This window comes from Cherax quadricarinatus, chromosome 55 (genome assembly GCF_038502225.1).
Source record: "Cherax quadricarinatus isolate ZL_2023a chromosome 55, ASM3850222v1, whole genome shotgun sequence".
Taxonomy (NCBI): Eukaryota; Metazoa; Arthropoda; class Malacostraca; order Decapoda; family Parastacidae; genus Cherax; species Cherax quadricarinatus.
In genome coordinates this window covers 6,747,704-6,766,534 of record NC_091346.1, presented here as the reverse complement: position 1 = coordinate 6,766,534, position 18,831 = coordinate 6,747,704, and the positions used below count along the sequence as shown (strand labels likewise).

Sequence of the window (18,831 nt, the reverse complement as noted above, 5' to 3'; positions counted from 1 at the left end):
TGGTGTAAATATTATGCAGAAAATTCAGTGTGGAAATTAGGAGAAGGTGTGGAGTTAATAAATGTATTAGTCAGAGGCCTGAAGAGGGGTTGTTGAGGTGGTTTGGTCATTTAGAGAGAATGGATCAAAGTAGAATGACATGGAGAGCGTATTTATCTGTAGGGGAAGGAAGGCGGGGTAGGGGTTGTCCTCGAAAACGTTGGAGGGAGGGGGTAAAGGAGGTTTTGTGGGCGAGGGGCTTGGACTTCGAGCAAGCGTGTGTGAGCGTGTTAGGAGTGAATGGAGACAAATGGTATATGGGACCTGACGATCTGTTGGAATGTGAGCAGGGTAATATTTAGTGAAGGGATTCAGGGAAACTGGTTATTTTTATATAGCCAGACTTGAGTCCGTTTTGGAGGGATATGGCAGTTTGGAGGGATATGTTGTGTATCTTTATATGTATATGCTTCTAAACTGTTGTATTCTAAGCACCTCTGCAAAAACAGTGATCATGTGTGAGTGAGATGAAAGTGTTGTATAATGATGAAAGTATTTTCTTTTTGGGGATTTTCTTTCTTTTTGGGTCACCCTGCCTCGGTGGGAGAAGGCCGACTTGTTAAAAAAAAAAAAATCATATTTCTCATGAAGCAGTAAACCCATAAGGGTCATACAGAATCTGAGAAAGGGAGGGAAGGGGGATAATCAAGTCTGATCATAGGAAGGCGAAGGCTGCTTTAATTCCTTTGATCAAAAGCCCTTCACCAACTTCAAGGCACTTCCATCTGAGGGACTTGTGGCATAATACAATCTCTCTTAGCACATTTCACTTATCTACCATTTTATTTCTGAAGGATTTCCCATCTTCCTATTGTCATTATTTTTAGTAGTGAGGTGGTGGTTTGTTCATCAGGAACAGAAAAGTGACTCTTGGTTCAAGTCTTTGTTGGATGATAACTCCCCTCAGTCACTGAGGAAATACTGTCATATTGGTGATAGGTGTAATTTATTAAGCAACTGTAAATAAGGTGCTGGACAAATCTACCAAAAACAGAACTCAAAACAATGGATTCAATTAGAAAAATTCAGAAATAGAAGGGCTTTGGCAACTGAGTTATAGATGAGTAGAACAAGCTGCAAAATCTGGAGAGATACAGTACTGAGTGAGAATAGTTGACTTAGCATGGGTCAATAGGCCTACTGCAGTGATCTTTTATCAATGATTTCATGTTCATATACAGGAATTAAAACACTGGTTTTGCAGTACACAGTTATAGATGAATGTTATGTTTGAATGTGGGCAGGACCTTAGCACTGCCAGCAGGCCTAGAACAGCAATACTCTGTTCTTGTGTTCTTTAGTAAATTATTATATTAAAAACAAGCTCTGAGACCGTATGGGTCAAAAAGTGAGTTCTTCAGCATAGGGACTGCATTTTGTAGACTACAACCCACCAGAATTTTTTTTTTTCAACAAACCGGCCATATCCCACCAAGGCAGGGTGACCTAAAAAGAAAAACTGTAATATTCATGATTAAGTTAACCCACTAAGGTTTGCCAATAAAATGTTCTTAGAATGTAGATCTATACTTAAGTGAATGTACATGCACATGTGCATGTGTGTGTGTAAAAAATAAATGCAAACACACACACACTTGAAAACATCTGTCACACCTACCTGCCTACCTACCACATCACATGAACTCTTAAAAAACACAGAGGAAGTGGAAAAGAATCTTTCCTCTGTAAGCCATGCATGTCGTAGCAGGCAACTAAAATGCCAGAGCAATGGGCTAGTAACCCCTTCTCCTGTATAAACTACTACTAAAAAAGAAAAAAAAATCATAAAACTGGGATGTCTGAATGTGCATGGATGTAATGTGGATGATAAGAAAGAGATGATTGCTAATGTTATGACTGAAAAGAAGTTGCATGTCCTAGCTCTAAGCAAAACAAAGCTGAAGGGGGTAGGGGAGTTTCAGTGGGAAGAAATAAATGGGATTAAATCAGGAGCATCTGAGAGAGTTAAAGGACCCCAATGGAAATAAGCCACTTCGTCTGACTTTTTTTGGGTTATCCTAGGTTCTCTACACATATGCTGCTCTGTATGATCTATGTAATTGTATTTGTGTATACCTGAATAAACTTACTAACTAGAGCTAAGGAAGTGGTAGCAAAACAAAGTTGTTGAAGGACCCGTTATGGGAGGAGAAGAGGGAATATAAACGTAAAAATTTGAGGATTATGTGAATTAAAGTAAGGGTCAGATGCAAAAAGTGGGTCAAAATAAGTATGCACCCAGAGAAGAGAGGAGTGTAGAGGAGAGAGAGAAATTTTGGGAGATGCTAAGCAAGTGTGTAGAAACTTTTGAACCAAGTGAGAGAGTAACTGTGGTAGGGGATCTAAATGCTAAAGAAGGAGAGACGTTTAGAGAGGGTGTGGTAGGTAAGTTTGGGGTGCCAGGTGTAAATGATAATGGGGGGGGGCCTTAGATTGAACTTTGTATAGAATGGGGTTTGGTTACAGGTAATACATATTTTAAGAAAAAAAAGGATAAATAAGTATACAAGATATGATATAGGGAGTAATGACAGTAATACTAATAAATAATGAACAAACAAAACACTCACCACTTGTAAGGTTAGGCAAATGAACTCTGACAACTTGTGATGATGATAATGATAGTTAGTCATGCAGTTACTGATGACAGTTGAATGGAGGTGATTATATGGAGTGTAACTGCATGGAGGATAGTGAGGCTCAGGTTACAGTATGAAGGAAAGAGGGAGATTATTTCCCAGTAAAAGTAGGCCTTAGACATGGATGTCTGATATCACCGTGGTTGTTCAATATATTTATAGATGGGGTTGTAAGAGAAGTGAATGCAAGGGTCTTGGCTAGAGGTGTGGAGTTAAAAGATAAAGAATCTAACACAAAGTGGGAGCTGTCACAGTTGCTCTCACCCTCCAGCCAGAGGGCCCAAGAAAGAAGACAGAAGAAAGAAGAAGATGAACGACAACCACCGCCGGGTCGCCATCTGGAGAAGACCTGGGCCGGAAGTACCGGCAAATCCCTAATGAATGAATGAATGAATGAATGTCACAGCTGCTTTTTGCTTTTGACAGTGCTCTTGGGAGATTTTGAAGAGAAGTTGCAGAGGTTGGTGGATGAATTTGGTTGGGTATGTAAAAGAAGAAGGGAGGGAGAGAGTATGGAGGAGGTGAATGTATTCAGATATTTGGGAGTGGACGTGTCAGCAGATGGGTCTATGAAAGATGAGGTGAATCATAGAACTGATGAGGGAAAAAGGGTGAGCAGTGCACTTAGGAGTCTGTGGAGACAAAGAACTTTGTCCATGGAAGCAAAGAGGGGAATGTATGAGAGTGATGAATGTTGCAGCGAGGAGAAGGGTGGAGGCAGTGGAGACGTCATGTCTGAGGGCAATGTGTGGTGTGAATATAATGCACAGAATACGTAGTTTGGAAGTTAGGAGGAGGTGCGGGATTGCCAAAACTGTTGTCCAGAGGGCTGAGGAAGGGTTGTTGAAGTGGTTCGGACATGTAGAGAGAATGGAATGAAACAGAATGACTTCGAGAGTGTATAAATCTGTAGTGGAGGGAAGGCAGGGTAGGGACTGGCCTAGGAAAGGTTGGAGGGTAGGGGTAAAGGAGGTTTTGTGTGCAAGGGGCTTGGACTTCCAGCAAGCATGCAGGAGCGTATTTTTTAGGAGTGAATGGAGACAAATGGTTTTTAATACACGACATGCTGTTGGAGTGTGAGCAAAGCAACATTTATGAAGGGATTCAGGGAAACCGGCAGGCCGGACTTGAGTCCTGGAGATGGGAAGTACAGTGTCTGTACTCTGAAGGAGGGGTGTTAATGTTGCAGTTTTATAAACTGTAGTGTAAAGCACCCCTCTGGCAAGACACTGATGGAGTGAATGATGATTAAAGTTTTTCTTTTTCGGGCCACCCTGCCTTGGTGGGAATCGGCCGATGTGGTAATAAAAAAAAAATAACTGCATGGCATGATGAGTCTAGTTTGTGGATTCTAACTCCTCACTGCCAGTGTCACCGCCAACATCACTAGAGTCAGAGTTAGCAATGGAGTTAGATTCAGCCATGGCTTAAGGTTCAGGTGAAGCAGTAGGGGTAGCGGCAGGGGTAGTTGCAGGCTTCCTTGTGAAGAACATTGTGATGGGGGGTAAGAGGGGAGGGTAGTAGGGATGCGGCAGGAAGCATTTTCCCATACTTTTTTCCTGCATTTGTTTGGTAAATATGATTAGGCAGCTGGGCATTAGCGAATGTTCCAAGCTTGCAAAAGTGGAACTCGCGAAAGTGGAAGGCTAGCTGCAATTTGTTGGCCTATGTATTGGTAGATAAAAGACTGTTGGACAGACTTTAGGAAGTACATGTTTATAGAGAGGCCACAGGTATATCAGATCAATTTTTAGTAATAGCTACAATGAGAGTAAAAGGTAGATGGGTAAAAAGAAAAATGGAAGCAGCAAGTGAGAGAGTGGTGAAGATTTATAAACTAAAAGAGGAGGCAGTTAGGGTAAGATATAAACAACCATTGGAGGATAGATGGACTAGTGAGAGTATAGGCTATAGGGTTGAAGATGTATGGGATAGGTTTAAGAATGTAGTGTTAGAGTGTTCAGCAGAAGTTTGCAGTTACAGGAAAGTGGGTGCAGAAGGGAAGAAGAGCAACTGGTGGAATGATGAGGTAAAGATAGTAAGAGAAAAAAAAGTTAGCATATGAGAGGTTTTTACAAAGTAGATTTGATGCAAGGAGAGAGGAGTATGTGGAGAGAAAAAGAGAGGTTGTGATTTCGTATATAGAGCAAGGAGGAAAAACATCTTGTAGGAGTGAGGAAGAGCCAGTTGTGAGTGTGGGGGAAGTGCGTGAAGCAGTGGGTAGAATGAAAGGGGGTAAAGTAGCTGGGATTGATGGGATAAAGCAGAAATGTTAAAAGCAGATGGAGATATAATTTTAAAGTGGTTAGTGCTTTTATTTAATAAATGTATGGAAAAGGGTAAGGTACCTAGTAGAACCTTGGTATTCAAACAGCTCCCTACTCAAACAATTTGATATCTGAACGCTTTGTTCAGTAAAATATTGCTTGGTAGTCGACCGTTTGCTCAGCACTCAACCAAATACAGTGGTCCCTCGCTTTTCGTAGTTCTCGGCAATCGTAAATTTCGGAAATCATAGAGATGTTTTCGTTTAAACATGGGCTCGCTTTCCATAGGTTGACTCGCGAATCGTAGTTCGTCCGGGACGCGTACCCACGGCGTGAGCCGTGGCGGCAGCCAGTCTGGCATTGTTTACCAGTGAGCGAAGGTCCCCTCACGTGCTCCAGCGAAATATTTCATAATATTCCATTTATTTTAGTGCTTGACGTACTAAATAAGCTACCATGGCTCCAAAGAAAGCTCCTAGTGCCAAGCCTGTGGTAAAGAAGGTGAGAAATACGATTGAATTTAAGAAAACCATCATTGAACAATATGAAAATGGTATAAGTGTGGTCGAACTGGCCAAGATGTATAAGAAACCCTACACAACCTTATGTTCCATAGTGGCCAAGAAAAAGGAAATCAAGGACACTGTTGTTGCAAAGGGGGTAACTATGCTGACAAAAATGAGATCACCAGTACTCGAAGAGGTTGAGAAGTTATTATTGGTGTAGATAAATGAGAAACAATTAGCAGGAGATACTCTTATGACTTCGATTATTTGTGAAAAGGCTAGGCAGTTGCATGACAATTTGGTAAAGAAACTGCCTGCAACTAGTGGTGATGTGGGTGAATTTAAGCCCAGCAAAGGCTGGTTTGAGAGATTTAAGAACTGTACTGGCATACACAGTGTGGTAAGGCATGGTGAGGCTGCCAGTTCGGACCACAAGGCGACTGAAAAATATGTGCATGAATTCAAGCAGTACATAGAGGCTGAAGGACTGAAACCTGAACAAGTGTTCAATTGTGATGAAACAGGTCTCTTTTGGAAGAAAATGCCAAAGAGGACCTTCATTACACAGGAGGAAAAGGCAATGCCAGGACACAAGCCTATGAAAGACAGGCTGACGCTAATGTTCTGTGCTAATGCTAGTGGGGATTTCAAAGTGAAGCCATTACTAGTGTACCATTCTGAAAATCCCAGAGTGTTCAAGAAAAACAATGTTATGAAGAGTAAATTGTGTGTGTTTTGGAAATCTAATAGCAAGGCATGGGTCACGAGGGAAATTTTCGTTGAGTGGTTCAGTGAAGTGTTTGGCCCTAGTGTGAAGGAGTATCTCCTGGAAAAGAAATTGGATCTCAAGTGCCTGCTAGTAATGGACAATGCACCTGCTCATCCTCCAAACTTGGATGACCTAATTTTTGAGGAGTTTGGGCTCATCACAGTAAAGTTCTTGCCCCCGAATACCACTCCGCTCCTCCAGCCAATGGACCAGCAGGTCATTGCAAACTTTAAAAAACTCTACACAAAAGCAATGTTTCACAGGTGCTTGACTGTGACCACAGACACTCACTTGACCCTAAGGGAATTTTGGAGAGAACACTTCAGCATCCTCCATTGCATAACCCTTATAGGTATGGCTTGGGAGGGAGTGACTACCAGGACTTTGAACTCTGCCTGGAGAAAATTGTGGCCAGATTGTGTCAATAAGAGGGATTTTGAAGGGTTTGGGAATGACCCTGATGAGCCTATGTCTGTTGTAAAATCAATTGTGGCACTGGGGAGTTCCATGGGGTTGGATGTGAGTTTGGAGGATGTGGAAGAATTGGTGGAAGACCACAACGAAGAGCTCACCACTGAGGAGCTGCAAGAGCTTCAGCAGGAACAGCAACAGATCGCAGCTCAGAATCTTGCTGCAGAGGAGGAGGAAGAGAGATGGAAGAAGGTGCCTTCTTCAGAAATTAAAGAGATTTTTACTATGTGGGGTAAGATGGAAAGCCTTATGGAGAAACATCACCCTAACAAGGTTGTTGCAAGCCATGTTGGCAACATGTACAGTGACAAAGTCTTGGGCCATTTTAGGGAAGTGTTAAAGAGATGCCAGAAACAGAGCTCTCTGGACAGTTATTTTGCGAGACAGGACTCCAGTGACTCTCAAGGTGGTCCTAGTGGCATTAAGAAACAGAGAAGACAAGCAACCCCAGAAAAGCAAATGGTACCTGAGGTGTTGATGGAAGGGGATTCCCCTTCCACACTATAAACAATCCAATCTCTCTCCTCCTCCAGTCTCTTATACACTAAGAAGAATCTCCAATAAAGGTAAGTGTTATGCTGTTAATGTTTCATTCATCATTTCCCATTGTACTGTTTATGTACTACATGTATATTTCATGTAAAAAAATTTTTTGTTTTAATAATTCTGGGTGTCAGGAACAGATTAATTGTATTTACATTATTTCTTATGGGGAAAATTGATTCGCAAATTGTAAATTTCGTTTATAGTAGCTCCTCCAGGAATGGATTAATTATGAAAAACGAGGGACCACTGTAAACACGACCTGCCAGAACTTTACCGTAAACTATTATGTGCTTCTTCACATTTTTTGGTGTTTTTATATATTATTTGTATAAACAAGTCACCATAGGGCCTACGAAGATTACTAATAACAGCCAACCAAAAAGAAAATTGGTTGGGAAAAATTCGTTCGAACAGACTGGCACTCGAACAGCCTTCTGGAATGAATAAAGTTCAAGTACCGAGGTTACACTGCATATACAAGCGATTCTGGGTTTTCTTTTCTTTTCTTACTAGTTTCTGTTCTTGCTTATTTCCTCTTATGTTCATGGGGAAGTGGAACAGAATTCTTCCTCCATAAGCCATGCGTGTTGTAAGAGGCAACTAAAGTGCCGGGAGCAAGCGGCAAGTAACCCCTCCCCCTGTATACATTACTTAAGTTAAAAAGAGAAACTCATTTTTCTTTTTGCGGCCACAATGCCTCAGTGGGATATGGCTGGTTTGTTGAAAGAAAAATGATTGCTGGTGTCTTTTCTCTGTCTCATAACATGCAAGATTTCAGGTACATCTTGCTACATCTACTTACACTTAGGTCACACTACACATACATGTACAAGCATATGCAGTGGACCCTCGGTTATCGGTCATAATCCGTTCCAGAAGGTCGGCCTAAAACCAAAATGGCTGAAAAATGAAATAATATTTCCCATGAGAATTAATGTAAATACAATTAATCTGTTCCCGACACCCAAAAATATTAACAAAAAAAAATTTTTGTAAAGATTAATTACAGTTTTACATACGCAAAAAATGAGAATTAAATAAAATAAATACATGAACAATTAAATCACTATTACATACCTTTATTGAAGACTCTTGTTGGCTTATGGAAGATAGGGAAGAGGAGGGAGGGAGTGGGGGTTATTGTTTGATAAATTAGACACATGTGCAACTCTTGGGTATCTTTATTGTGGAAACATTTCGCCACACAGTGGCTTTATCAGTCCATACAAAGGAGAATCGTGAAGAACAGGAGGAGAATGAGGTAATCAGTCCCTCAACCTTGAGTCGATGTAGTCAGTCCATCAATCTTGAATAGAATACAGCATATGTGCGAAGAAGTAGCTTATATACTGTAGGCAGGAGAGGTGCAGCAGTCATAGGTAGTGTCGTTGTCCAATGTGGAAGTAGGTCATGCCCAAGGGTTAGGCAAGTGAAGAATTCCCAAGTATTAAGATCCCAAGAAGTTGCAATGTCTGACAGGATTGTAGATGAATGGTTCAGAGAACTGACACATTGATAAATTAGACACATATGCAACTCTTGGGTATCTTTATTGACAAATGTGACACCACCTACGACTGCTGCACTACTTTTCCGCACATATGCCGTATTCTATTCAAGATTGATGGACTGACCACATTGACTCAAGGTTGAGGGACTGATTACCTCATTCTCCTCCTGTTCTTCACGATTCTCCTCTGTAGGACTGATGAAGCCACTGTGTGGCGAAATGTTTCCTCAAGAGTTGCACATGTGTCTAATTTATCAACGTGTTGGTTCTCTGAACCATTCATCTACAATCCTGTCAGACACTGCAACTTCTTGGGATCTTAATACTTGGGAATTCTTCGCTTGCCTAACCCTTGGGCATGACCTACTTCCACATTAGATAAATGTGACACCATTTATGACTGCTGCACCTCTCCTGCCTACAGTATATAAGCTACTTCTCTGCACATATGCTGTATTCTATTCAAGATTGATGGACTGACCACATTGACTCAAGGTTGAGGGACTGATTACCTCATTCTCCTCCTGTTCTTCACGATTCTCCTTTGTATGGACTAATGAAGCCACTGTGTGGCGAAACGTTTCCTTAATAAAGATACCCAAGAGTTGCACATGTGTCTAATTTATCAATGTTTGGAAGGGGAATCCCTATCCATAAAGACTTCAGGTAACAAGTCCCTCTCTGGGGTTACTTCCCTTCTTTGTCTTTTAATGCCACCAGGACCAGCTTGAGAGTCACTGGACCCCTGTTGCACAAAAAATCTGTCCAGGGAGGTCTGTTTCTGGCTTCTCTTTAAGATTTCCCTGAAGTGGGACAAGGTTTTGTCACTGAACATGTTGCAGATATGGCTTGTTTCAGCTTGGTCATGGTGATATTTCTCCACAAAAGCTGGCACCCTACTCCACAATGCACAAATCTCCTTAATCCCTGAAGAAGGCACCTCCTTCCCTCCCTCTTCCTCCTCCTCCAAAGCAAGTTCCTCAGCTGTGGTCTGTTGCTGTTCCAGATGAAGCTCTTGCAGCTCTTCAGTGGTTAGCTCTTCACTGTGGTCCTCCACCAGCTCTTCAACATCCTCACCACTAACCTCCAACCCCATGGACTTCCCAAAAGACACAATAAATTCCACAACAAGCATAGGGTCCTCAGGGTTGGCTCCAAACCCCTTCAAAATCCCTCTTGGACACAATCTGGCCACAATTTTCTCCAAGCAGAGTTCAAAGTCCTGGAAGTCACTCCCTGCCAAGCCTTACCTATAAGGCTTATGCAATGGAGGATATTGAAGTGATTCCTCCAGAACTCTCTTAAGTGTCTGAGGTCACTTCAAAGCGCCTTTGAAACACTGCTTTGGCGTAGAGTTTTTTGAAGTTAGAAATGATCTGCTGGTCCATGGGCTGGATGAGAAGAGTGGTGTTAGGAGGCAAGAACTTCAATTATATAAAACTGAAAACCCTAAACAACTGGTCTTCCAAGTCTGGAGGATGAGCAGGTGCATTGTTCAGTACCAGGAGGCATTTGCATGGCAATTTACTTTCCAGGAAGTATTTTTTTACACTGGGGCCAAACACACCATTGTCCCACTCTTCGAAAATGTGCCTCGTGACCCATGCCTTATTATTAGCTTTCCACATCACACATCTATTCTTGACAACATTGTTTTTCTTAAACACTCTGGGATTTTCAGTGATACACCAGTAAAGGCTTCACTTTGAAATCCCCACTTGCGTTAGCACAGAACAAAAGCTTGTCTTTCATAAGCTTGTGTCCTGGCAGTGCCTTTTTCTCCTCCATGATGTAGGTCCTCTTTGGCATTTTCTTCCAAAAGAGGCATGTTTCGTCATAAATGAACACTTGTTGGGGGAGGAATCCTTCAGCCTCAACGTACCCCTTGAATTCCTTCATGAATTTCTCACCCAAACATTTGTCAGAACTTGCAGCCTCCCCATGCCTTACCACACTGTGTATGCCACTACGCTTCTTAAATCTCTCAAACCAGCCTTTGCTGGCCCTAAATTCACAAACAGCAGCACTTGTTCCAGGCATTTTCTTTACAAGATCCACATGTTACTGCCTTGCCTTCTCACAAATAATCAACCCCACAACACTCTCTCTCACTAATTGCTTTTTGGTGATCCACAACAACAACAATTTCTCCATATCATCCCTTATCGGTGACCTTTGTTTCATTAGCACATTTACTCCTTTCGCAACATTAGCTTTCTTGATTTCTACTTTTTTTGCCAGAATAGAAGTGATTGTTGATTTGTTTTTCCCATACATCCTGGCAAGTTCTAGCACTCAAATACCACTATCATACTTGACGTGCTGTTGGAGTGTGAGCAAAGTAACATTTATGAAGGGATTCAGGGAAACTGGCAGGCCGGACTTGAGTCCTGGAGATGGGAAGTACAGTGCCTGCACTCTGAAGGAGGGGTGTTAATGTTGCAGTTTAAAAACTGTAGTGTAAAGCACCCTTCTGGCAAGACAGTGATGGAGTGAATGATGGTGAAAGTTTTTCTTTTTCGGGCCACCCTGCCTTGGTGGGAATCGGCCAGTGTGATAATAAATAAATAAAAAAATACTTTTCAACAACTTCTTTCTTAAAATCTATCAGGTTTCTCACTTTCTTTACCCAAGGAACTTTACCAGGAACTTTCTTTGGGGCCATGATTATTTTTTCACAGATGTACTTAATCAATAACCACAAAAAAAATGGATTATAGTGAAATGTTTGGATGAATGAGCAGAAGCTTCCTCACTCACCCAGAGACAAAGCCAGACAGACGCGCGAGCGACTGGAGGCAGTGGGTTGACACGTCTCATACGGCTAAGTGAAAAAATGGCCGATAACCTGAAGCCGAGAAACTGGCTGATAACTGAGTTGGCAGATAAGCAGAACAGCCGATAACCAAGGGTCCACTGTATATACACACCACTGACGGTTTTCTTCTATTTTCTTACTAGTTCTTGTTCTTGCTTATTTCTTATCTCCATGGGGAAGTGGTAAAGAATTCTTCCTCCATAAGCCATATGTATCATAAGAGGCGACTAATATGCCAGAAGCAAGGGGCTAGTAACCCTTTCTAAAGATAAAGATAAAGCTTTATTTCTTTGTAAAGGTTACAGTGTGTACAGCCTCTCCTCACTTAACGACGGAGCTCCGTTCCTAAGACCTCATCGGTAAATGAATTCGTCGCTAAGTGAGGAGCATGCTATAATGGTATTGGGTTTGTGTCAACCATCTTTGGTATTGTTTTAATGTCACCTATGCACCATTTATAACATTTCTGGTATACTTTTAAATGTTTATACAGTAGTGTACTGCATATTTTAATAAACAGAATAGAGGAAATCAGCTCTAATATACATTATTTTGGTTTGCATACTGGTCAGAGAGCCATTCATAAGTCTGAGTCATCGGTAAATGAGTATGTCGCTAAATGAGGAGAAGCTGTAATTACAATTTTGGTTTGCTAAGTACAAAGAAAGCCACTATCAGGCTGGGGCATGATAGTATAAATTACTAAATTTAAAAAAAAAAAACTTTTGTTTTTCTTCTTGGGCCACCCTGCCTCAGTGGGATATGGTCAGTTTGTTGAAAGGAAAAAGGAGGAAATCTGTTGAATATACCTGGTAAAGTGTATGGTAGAGTTATTACTGACAGATTTAAAAGTAAGATAGAAAGCAGGACAGCAGAAGAGCAAGGAGGCTTTAGAAAGGATAGGGGGTGTGGAGAGCGGCTTTAGAAAGGATAGGGGGTGTGGAGAGCAAGTGTTTACAGTAATATACAGTGGATCCCCAGTTCCCGATGCTATCGGTATCTGATAAATCCGGTAGCCGATGCATTTGATCGAAAAAAATTTGCCTCGCTTCCCGATACAAAACCCGGTATGAGTACGATTCGTACGAGATGTGTCCAGTGTTTACAAGCCAGCCAGTGTGCGCGCATCTAAGGATACATTCAGTACATTCTATATTATCCATATTATCACTGTTTTTGGTGTTTGTTTCTGCAAAATAAGTCACCATGGGCCCCAAGAAAGCTTCTAGTGCCAACCCGAGACCAAGGGTGCTAATGACTATTGAAATTAAGGAAATGTGTGCAAAGTGGCTTCAAGTGCAAACCTTTTTTGATGAAAATCACCCTGACACAGCTACTGCAAGCCATGTTGGCAACTTGCACAATGACACTGTTGTGAACCACTTTAGGAACGTCATAAAGGAACGAGAGGTACAGGCCTCTATGGACAGATATGTTGTGCGACACAAGTCCAGTGACTCTCAACCTAGTCCTAGTGGCATTAAAAGAAGAAGGGAAGTAACCCCGGAAAAGGACTTGCTACCTCAAGTCCTAATGGAGGGGGATTCCCCTTCTAAATGCTAACACCATCCACACTCTCCCCTCCTCCCATCCCATCAATCATCACCAGATCTTCATTAAAGGTAAGTGTCAATTATTCTTTTGTTACATATTATTCTATTGTTATTGTTGTTATTGTAATTATTCTATTGCATTAAACTTAATATTTCATGTGGTAACAGTTTTTTTTTTCATACTTTTGGGTGTCTTGCACGGATTAATTTGATTTCCATTATTTCCTATGGGGAAAATTGATTCGCTTTCCGATAATTTTGGCTTACAATGAGCTCTCAGGAACGGATTAATATCGTGAACCGAAGGTCCACTGTATAGGTGAACAGTATTTAGATAAGGGTAAAGAGGTTCTTGTGGCATTTATGGATTTAGAAAAGATGTATGATAGGGCAGATGGGGGGGCAATGTGGCAGATGGTGAAGGTGTATGGTATAGGAGGTAGGTTACTGAAAGCAATGAAGAGTTTTTACGAGGATAGTGAGGCTAAGGTTAGAGTATGTAAGAGAGAGAGATTATTTCCCAGTAAAAGTGGGCCTTAGACACGGATGTGTGATGTCACCATGGTTGTTCAATATATTTATAGATGGAGTTGTCAGAGAAGTGAATGCTCGGGTGCTGGAAAGAGGTGCGGGGTTAAAAGATAAAGAATCTTACACAAAGTGGGTGTTGTCACAGTTGCTCTTTGCTGATGACACTGTGCTTTTGGGAGATTCTGAAGAGAAGTTGCAGGTTGGTGGATGAGTTTGGTAGGGTATGCAAAAGAAGGAAATTAAAAGGGAATATAGAAAAAATTAACGTGATGAGGATAACAAAAAATTTAGGTAACAAAAGAGTGGATATCAGATTGGAGTGAGAGACTATGGAGGAAGTGAATGTATTCAAATATCTGGGAGTGGACATGTCAACAGACGAGTCTATGAAAGATGAGGTGAATCACAGAACTGACGAGGGGAAAAAGGTGAATGGTGCACTGATGAGTCTGTGGCGACAAAGATGGGAATGTATGAGAGTATAGTTATACCAACGCTCTTGTATGGGTGTGAGGCATTGGTTGTGAATGTTGCCAGAAGGAGAATTCTGGAGGCAGTGGAGATGTTATGTCTGAGGGCAATGTGTGGGGTAAATATAATGCAGAGAATCTGTAGTTTGGAAATTAGGAGGTGCAGGATTATCAAAATTATTATCCAGAGGGCTGAGAAGGGGTTGCTGAGGTGGTTTGGATATGTAGAGAGGATGGAGAAAAATAAGATGACTTTGAGAGTGTATAAATCTGTAGTGCAGGGAAGGCAGGGTAGGGGTCGACCTAGGAAAGGCTGGAGGGAGGGGATAAATAAGGTATTGTGTGCGAGGGGCTTGGACTTCCAGCAAGCATGCATGAGTGTATTAGATAGTAGTAAATGGAGACAAATGTTATTTTAGGATTTGACATGACGTAGGAGTGTGAGCAAGGTAACATTTATGAAGGGATTCAGGGAAACCAGCAGGCCAGACTCGAGTCCTGGAGATGGGAATTACAGTGCCTCCACTCTGAAGGAGGGATGTTAATGTTGTACTTTTATAATTAAAGTGTAAGCACACCTCTGGCAAGACAGTGGAGTGAGTGATGATGGAAGTTTTTTTTTCAGGCCACCCTGCCTTGGTGGGAAATGGCTGATGAGTTAATAAAAAAAACCTAGGTTGTCTAGTGAATGTGCTTAAAACAATTAGCATCAGTAAAAATAATCATGAAGCTAAAACATTACCATAATTAGAATACAGATGCAGTACATAGTTTACTACTGAAACTGACTTACAAGAGCATCCATTTCCTGCACCTCACTTGGAGCATCAGTGTCAGTAGTTATGTGGATAAAAAGCTCTTCATGTGGATCAAGCAACAATCCATACAGCAACCAGTGAGTCAGTTGGTCAAACAAAACTGAGTGAACTTCCTGCTCTACCCTGAAATATAAGTGACTGTAAAATTTCATGCAGTATCTAATAACTCAATATGATTAAGACAAATTTTTACAAAAAAAATACAATACATACATAGGTATAGTAAAACTAATTATAAAAGAAATACATAGTACAGTGGTACCTCAAGTTATGAACTTAATTCGTTCCAGAAGGCTGTTCGAGTGCTGATACCAAACGAATTTGTTCCCATAAGAAATAATGTAAATTAGATTAGTCCATTTCAGACCCCCAAAAATACGCTTACAAAAGCACTTACAAAAATACACTTACATAACTGTTCAAATAGGGGGTTGTTCGAAACTCTAGGTACCACTGTATTGTATATTTTTAAATCACCATAGAATTACCCATATTTTTCCAAGAAAAACTTAAGCTAACATTTACAGTACAGCATTTAGAAATTGTATACTGCTGGGGATTGTAATAATATTTTGACACTACCACAAAAAAGGTTGATATTACAAAGATTGAAGTAGATGACAATTTGAATTTACATGAAAGAGTTATATTAAAATTTGGAATGTCATAATAATCAAAAGCTACAACAGTGTTCTAGTGCTACTCACCACATGAGAACCTGCTTCACATGTGCCACAGAATTTGCTGTGTGCTTGTGAAGAACTTCCAGTATCATGCATCCATGAACATTTTTCTCTTCAATCTGTGAAGTAAAAATACAACATTAATAACTAGAAATGTATCTAGCCTTCATGTATGTCGTAAGAGGCGACTAAAATGCCGGGAGCAAGGGGCTAGTAACCCCTTCTCCTGTATATATTACTAAATATAAAAGGAGAAACTTTCATATTTCCTTTTGGGCCACCCCGCCTCAGTGGGGTACGGCTGGTATGTTGAAAGAAGTATCTAGCCTTCAAATACTCCACTCTTTTACTTAAGTAGTAAGTATCATATCATTGTCATAATGTCATAAGTAGTATTCTACCTATAGAAACTGTCATAACTCTCATGTAAAATGCCTTCTAACAAATTTATTAACCATGTCCTTGGCTTTAAGAACTGGATCCTCTAATATTTGTTAGTAGTGTCTATGGTTCTCTTGTAGCAACTATCATCAAAACTTGTATGCTTAAATTATAATATAAATCCCCAAACATCAATGTACTCTTGAACAGTGGAAAAAACTAATGGAAATGGATGAAAGTGAAAACAAGCCTCACATAGAATACAAACTGTGTAACAAAACAATAAAAGATATACGTGTACCAAGGCTAGTGAGGCATGATCTGATCAGCTGTTTAGCCATGCAGGCAGGCAAACATGCTGTTTTCTTAAAACAATTGTTGTATCTATTTCAGGGAAGGCATGTTAAGCCCATATAGAGTTGCCTCAAGGAAAAGCAGGGTATCTCCAATTTCTTTGATATGGAGCTCATCATCTTGAAATTTTTCTGTCAACTGTCATCAAGTGTGATGAAGCTTATAAAGCTTTATCAATTATCATGTAGTAGAAAATTACAATTATCATGTGGTAGAAAAAAAACAGTTGTAACTAAACCCATGGTGGTCAGTGTTTTGTTGTTATCTAAATATATTAAGTGCAAAGCCGAGGATTGAATACTAACTTCTGATTGGCCAACATATGTTTTAACACATACAATCTTCTTTTTATATAAGTACTTACAGGGCTAATATCTCCCACAATAAAAAAAAATTACAGAAAATAATTATTTTTGCCTGGGTTTGACTACCTTGCTTGTATAAGAAATAAGCAAATGGCTGAGTTCAGCCAATTACCTAATCACTAACTCCTCTTGAAGGTACTGTATAATGATGCTGGTGAGGGGCTCTTGATCCAAGGAATTGTATCTATCCTCCAATTCTTTGGCAGGCAGGAAGGCAGGGTAGGCAGGCCAGACAGGCCAAGCAGCCCGGCCCAGCCCAGCCAGTCAGTTAGCCAGCTACCTAGCCAATTAGCCAGCCAGTTTGTTAGAGAATTGTAGACTTTACATTTGCATTCTTGCTGTCCCAAGTCTCCCCTGTCAGGTATATGTATAATCAGTGTCTGTTTTTTGTATGTCCAGTCAAGTCATCAATACAGTGAACTAAGTCTGTTTTATTTGACACTTGTCCATGTCCAGTAGTCAACTGATTAAGCAGGCATGGTCCATTAATCAATCGACTACTAGACTGTCCTTTCAATTGAAAAGTTCCATGTAACAAAATTTTTGGGTAAAACTTTCCCCACTATTAGTACATTTTATCGGACTTTTATCATAATTGGTGGCACGCATTTCTGTTAAGGAGCACCGAGGCAGACAGGCAGGAGACCCATCATTATGCACTGGGCAATTCACTTGTTTTTGAAGTGTAAGGAAGGGTGTGGAAGAGGGTGAATGGATGTTAACAAACAGCTTCCCACATGAGACAGCATACATTATTGTTCAGTTTTTTTTTTTCCTTTTTTTCTATCACCCAACTAGTCTCTGGATATTTCTTGTGGTATCCAGACAAAGTGCAGATGATGCTGGGGAAGCAAAGAAGAAACTTAAGCATGAAACTATGCTTATTTAAAAAAAATTAGAGCAAATTGAGATGCTGAAGGGTGGTGCACAAATCACTGAGACAGCACAAGTGTCTGGTGTTAGAGAATCAATGATTTATTCAATCTGAGACAATGAGACAAATATAAAGGCTTGTGCAATGAGTAATCCTCAATGTGACACAGTGAAAAGAATGAAGAATAGGATCCTGCAGTTAAATATAATAGTAGGTTGATAGACAGCAACCACCCAGGAAGGTACTATTGTCCTGCCAGGTGACTGTGAAACAGAAACCTGTAACTGTTTTACATGATGGTAGGATTGCTAGTGTCTTTTTTCTGTCTCATAAACATGCTGGATAACAGGTATATCTTGCTACTTCTACTTACACTTAGGTCACACTACACAGAGATGTACACATGCATATGTATACATACATACATCAAGGTTTTTTTCTTCTTTTTCTTAACAGCTCTTGTTCTTCTTTATTTCATCTATTGTCCATGGGGAAGTGGAAAAGAATCTTTCCTTCGTAAGCCATGCGTGTCGTATGAGGTGACTAGAATGCCGGGAGCAATGGGCTAGTAACCCCTTCTCCTGTAGACATTTACTAAAAAAAAGAAGAAAAACTTTATAAAACTGGGATGCTTGAATGTGTGTGGATGTAGTGAGAATAAGAAAGAGATGATTGCTAATGTTATGAATGAAAAGAAGTTGGATATCCTGGCCCTAAGCGAAATAAAGTAGGCGAGTTTTGGTGGGGAGAAATAAATGAGATTAAGTCAGGAGTATCTGAGAGAGTTAGAGCTAAGGAAGGGGTAGCAATAATGTTGAAGGAGCAGTTATGGAAGGAGAAGAGAGAATATAAATGTGCAAGTTCAAGGATTATGTGAATTAAAATAAGGGTTGGATGCAAAAAGTGGGTTATAATAAGTGTGCATGCACCTGGAGAAGAGAAAGTGTAGAGGAGAGAGAGAGAGAGATTTTGGGAGGTGTTAAGCAAATGTATATGAACCTCTGAACCAAGTGAGAGAGTAATTGTGGAGGGGACCTAAATGCTAAAGTAGGAGAAACATTCAGAGAGGGTGTGGCAGGTAAGTTAGGGGGTGCCAGGTGTAAAGGATAATGGGAGCCTGTTGATTGAACTTTGTATAGAAAGAGGTTTAGTTATAGTTAATACATATTTTAAGAAAAAGAGGATAAGTACAAGATATGATGCAGGGTGTTGAACTACGTATTGGTAGATAAAAGAC

The 18,831-nt window shown here is 40.5% G+C and overlaps 1 protein-coding gene across 1 annotated transcript in view; it reads right to left on the bottom strand.

Moving 5' to 3' along the window:
- The window catches only part of Grip75 (gamma-tubulin complex component 4), a 140,495-nt gene that overhangs the window by 85,476 nt on the left and 36,188 nt on the right, over positions 1-18,831 (bottom strand). The window contains exons 4-5 of the mRNA XM_053791485.2: positions 15,645-15,739; positions 14,913-15,060 (exon numbers count right to left, since the gene is read on the bottom strand). Coding sequence (XP_053647460.1) covers positions 14,913-15,060; positions 15,645-15,739 — 243 coding nt within the window. The remainder of the gene's footprint in view (positions 1-14,912; positions 15,061-15,644; positions 15,740-18,831) is intronic.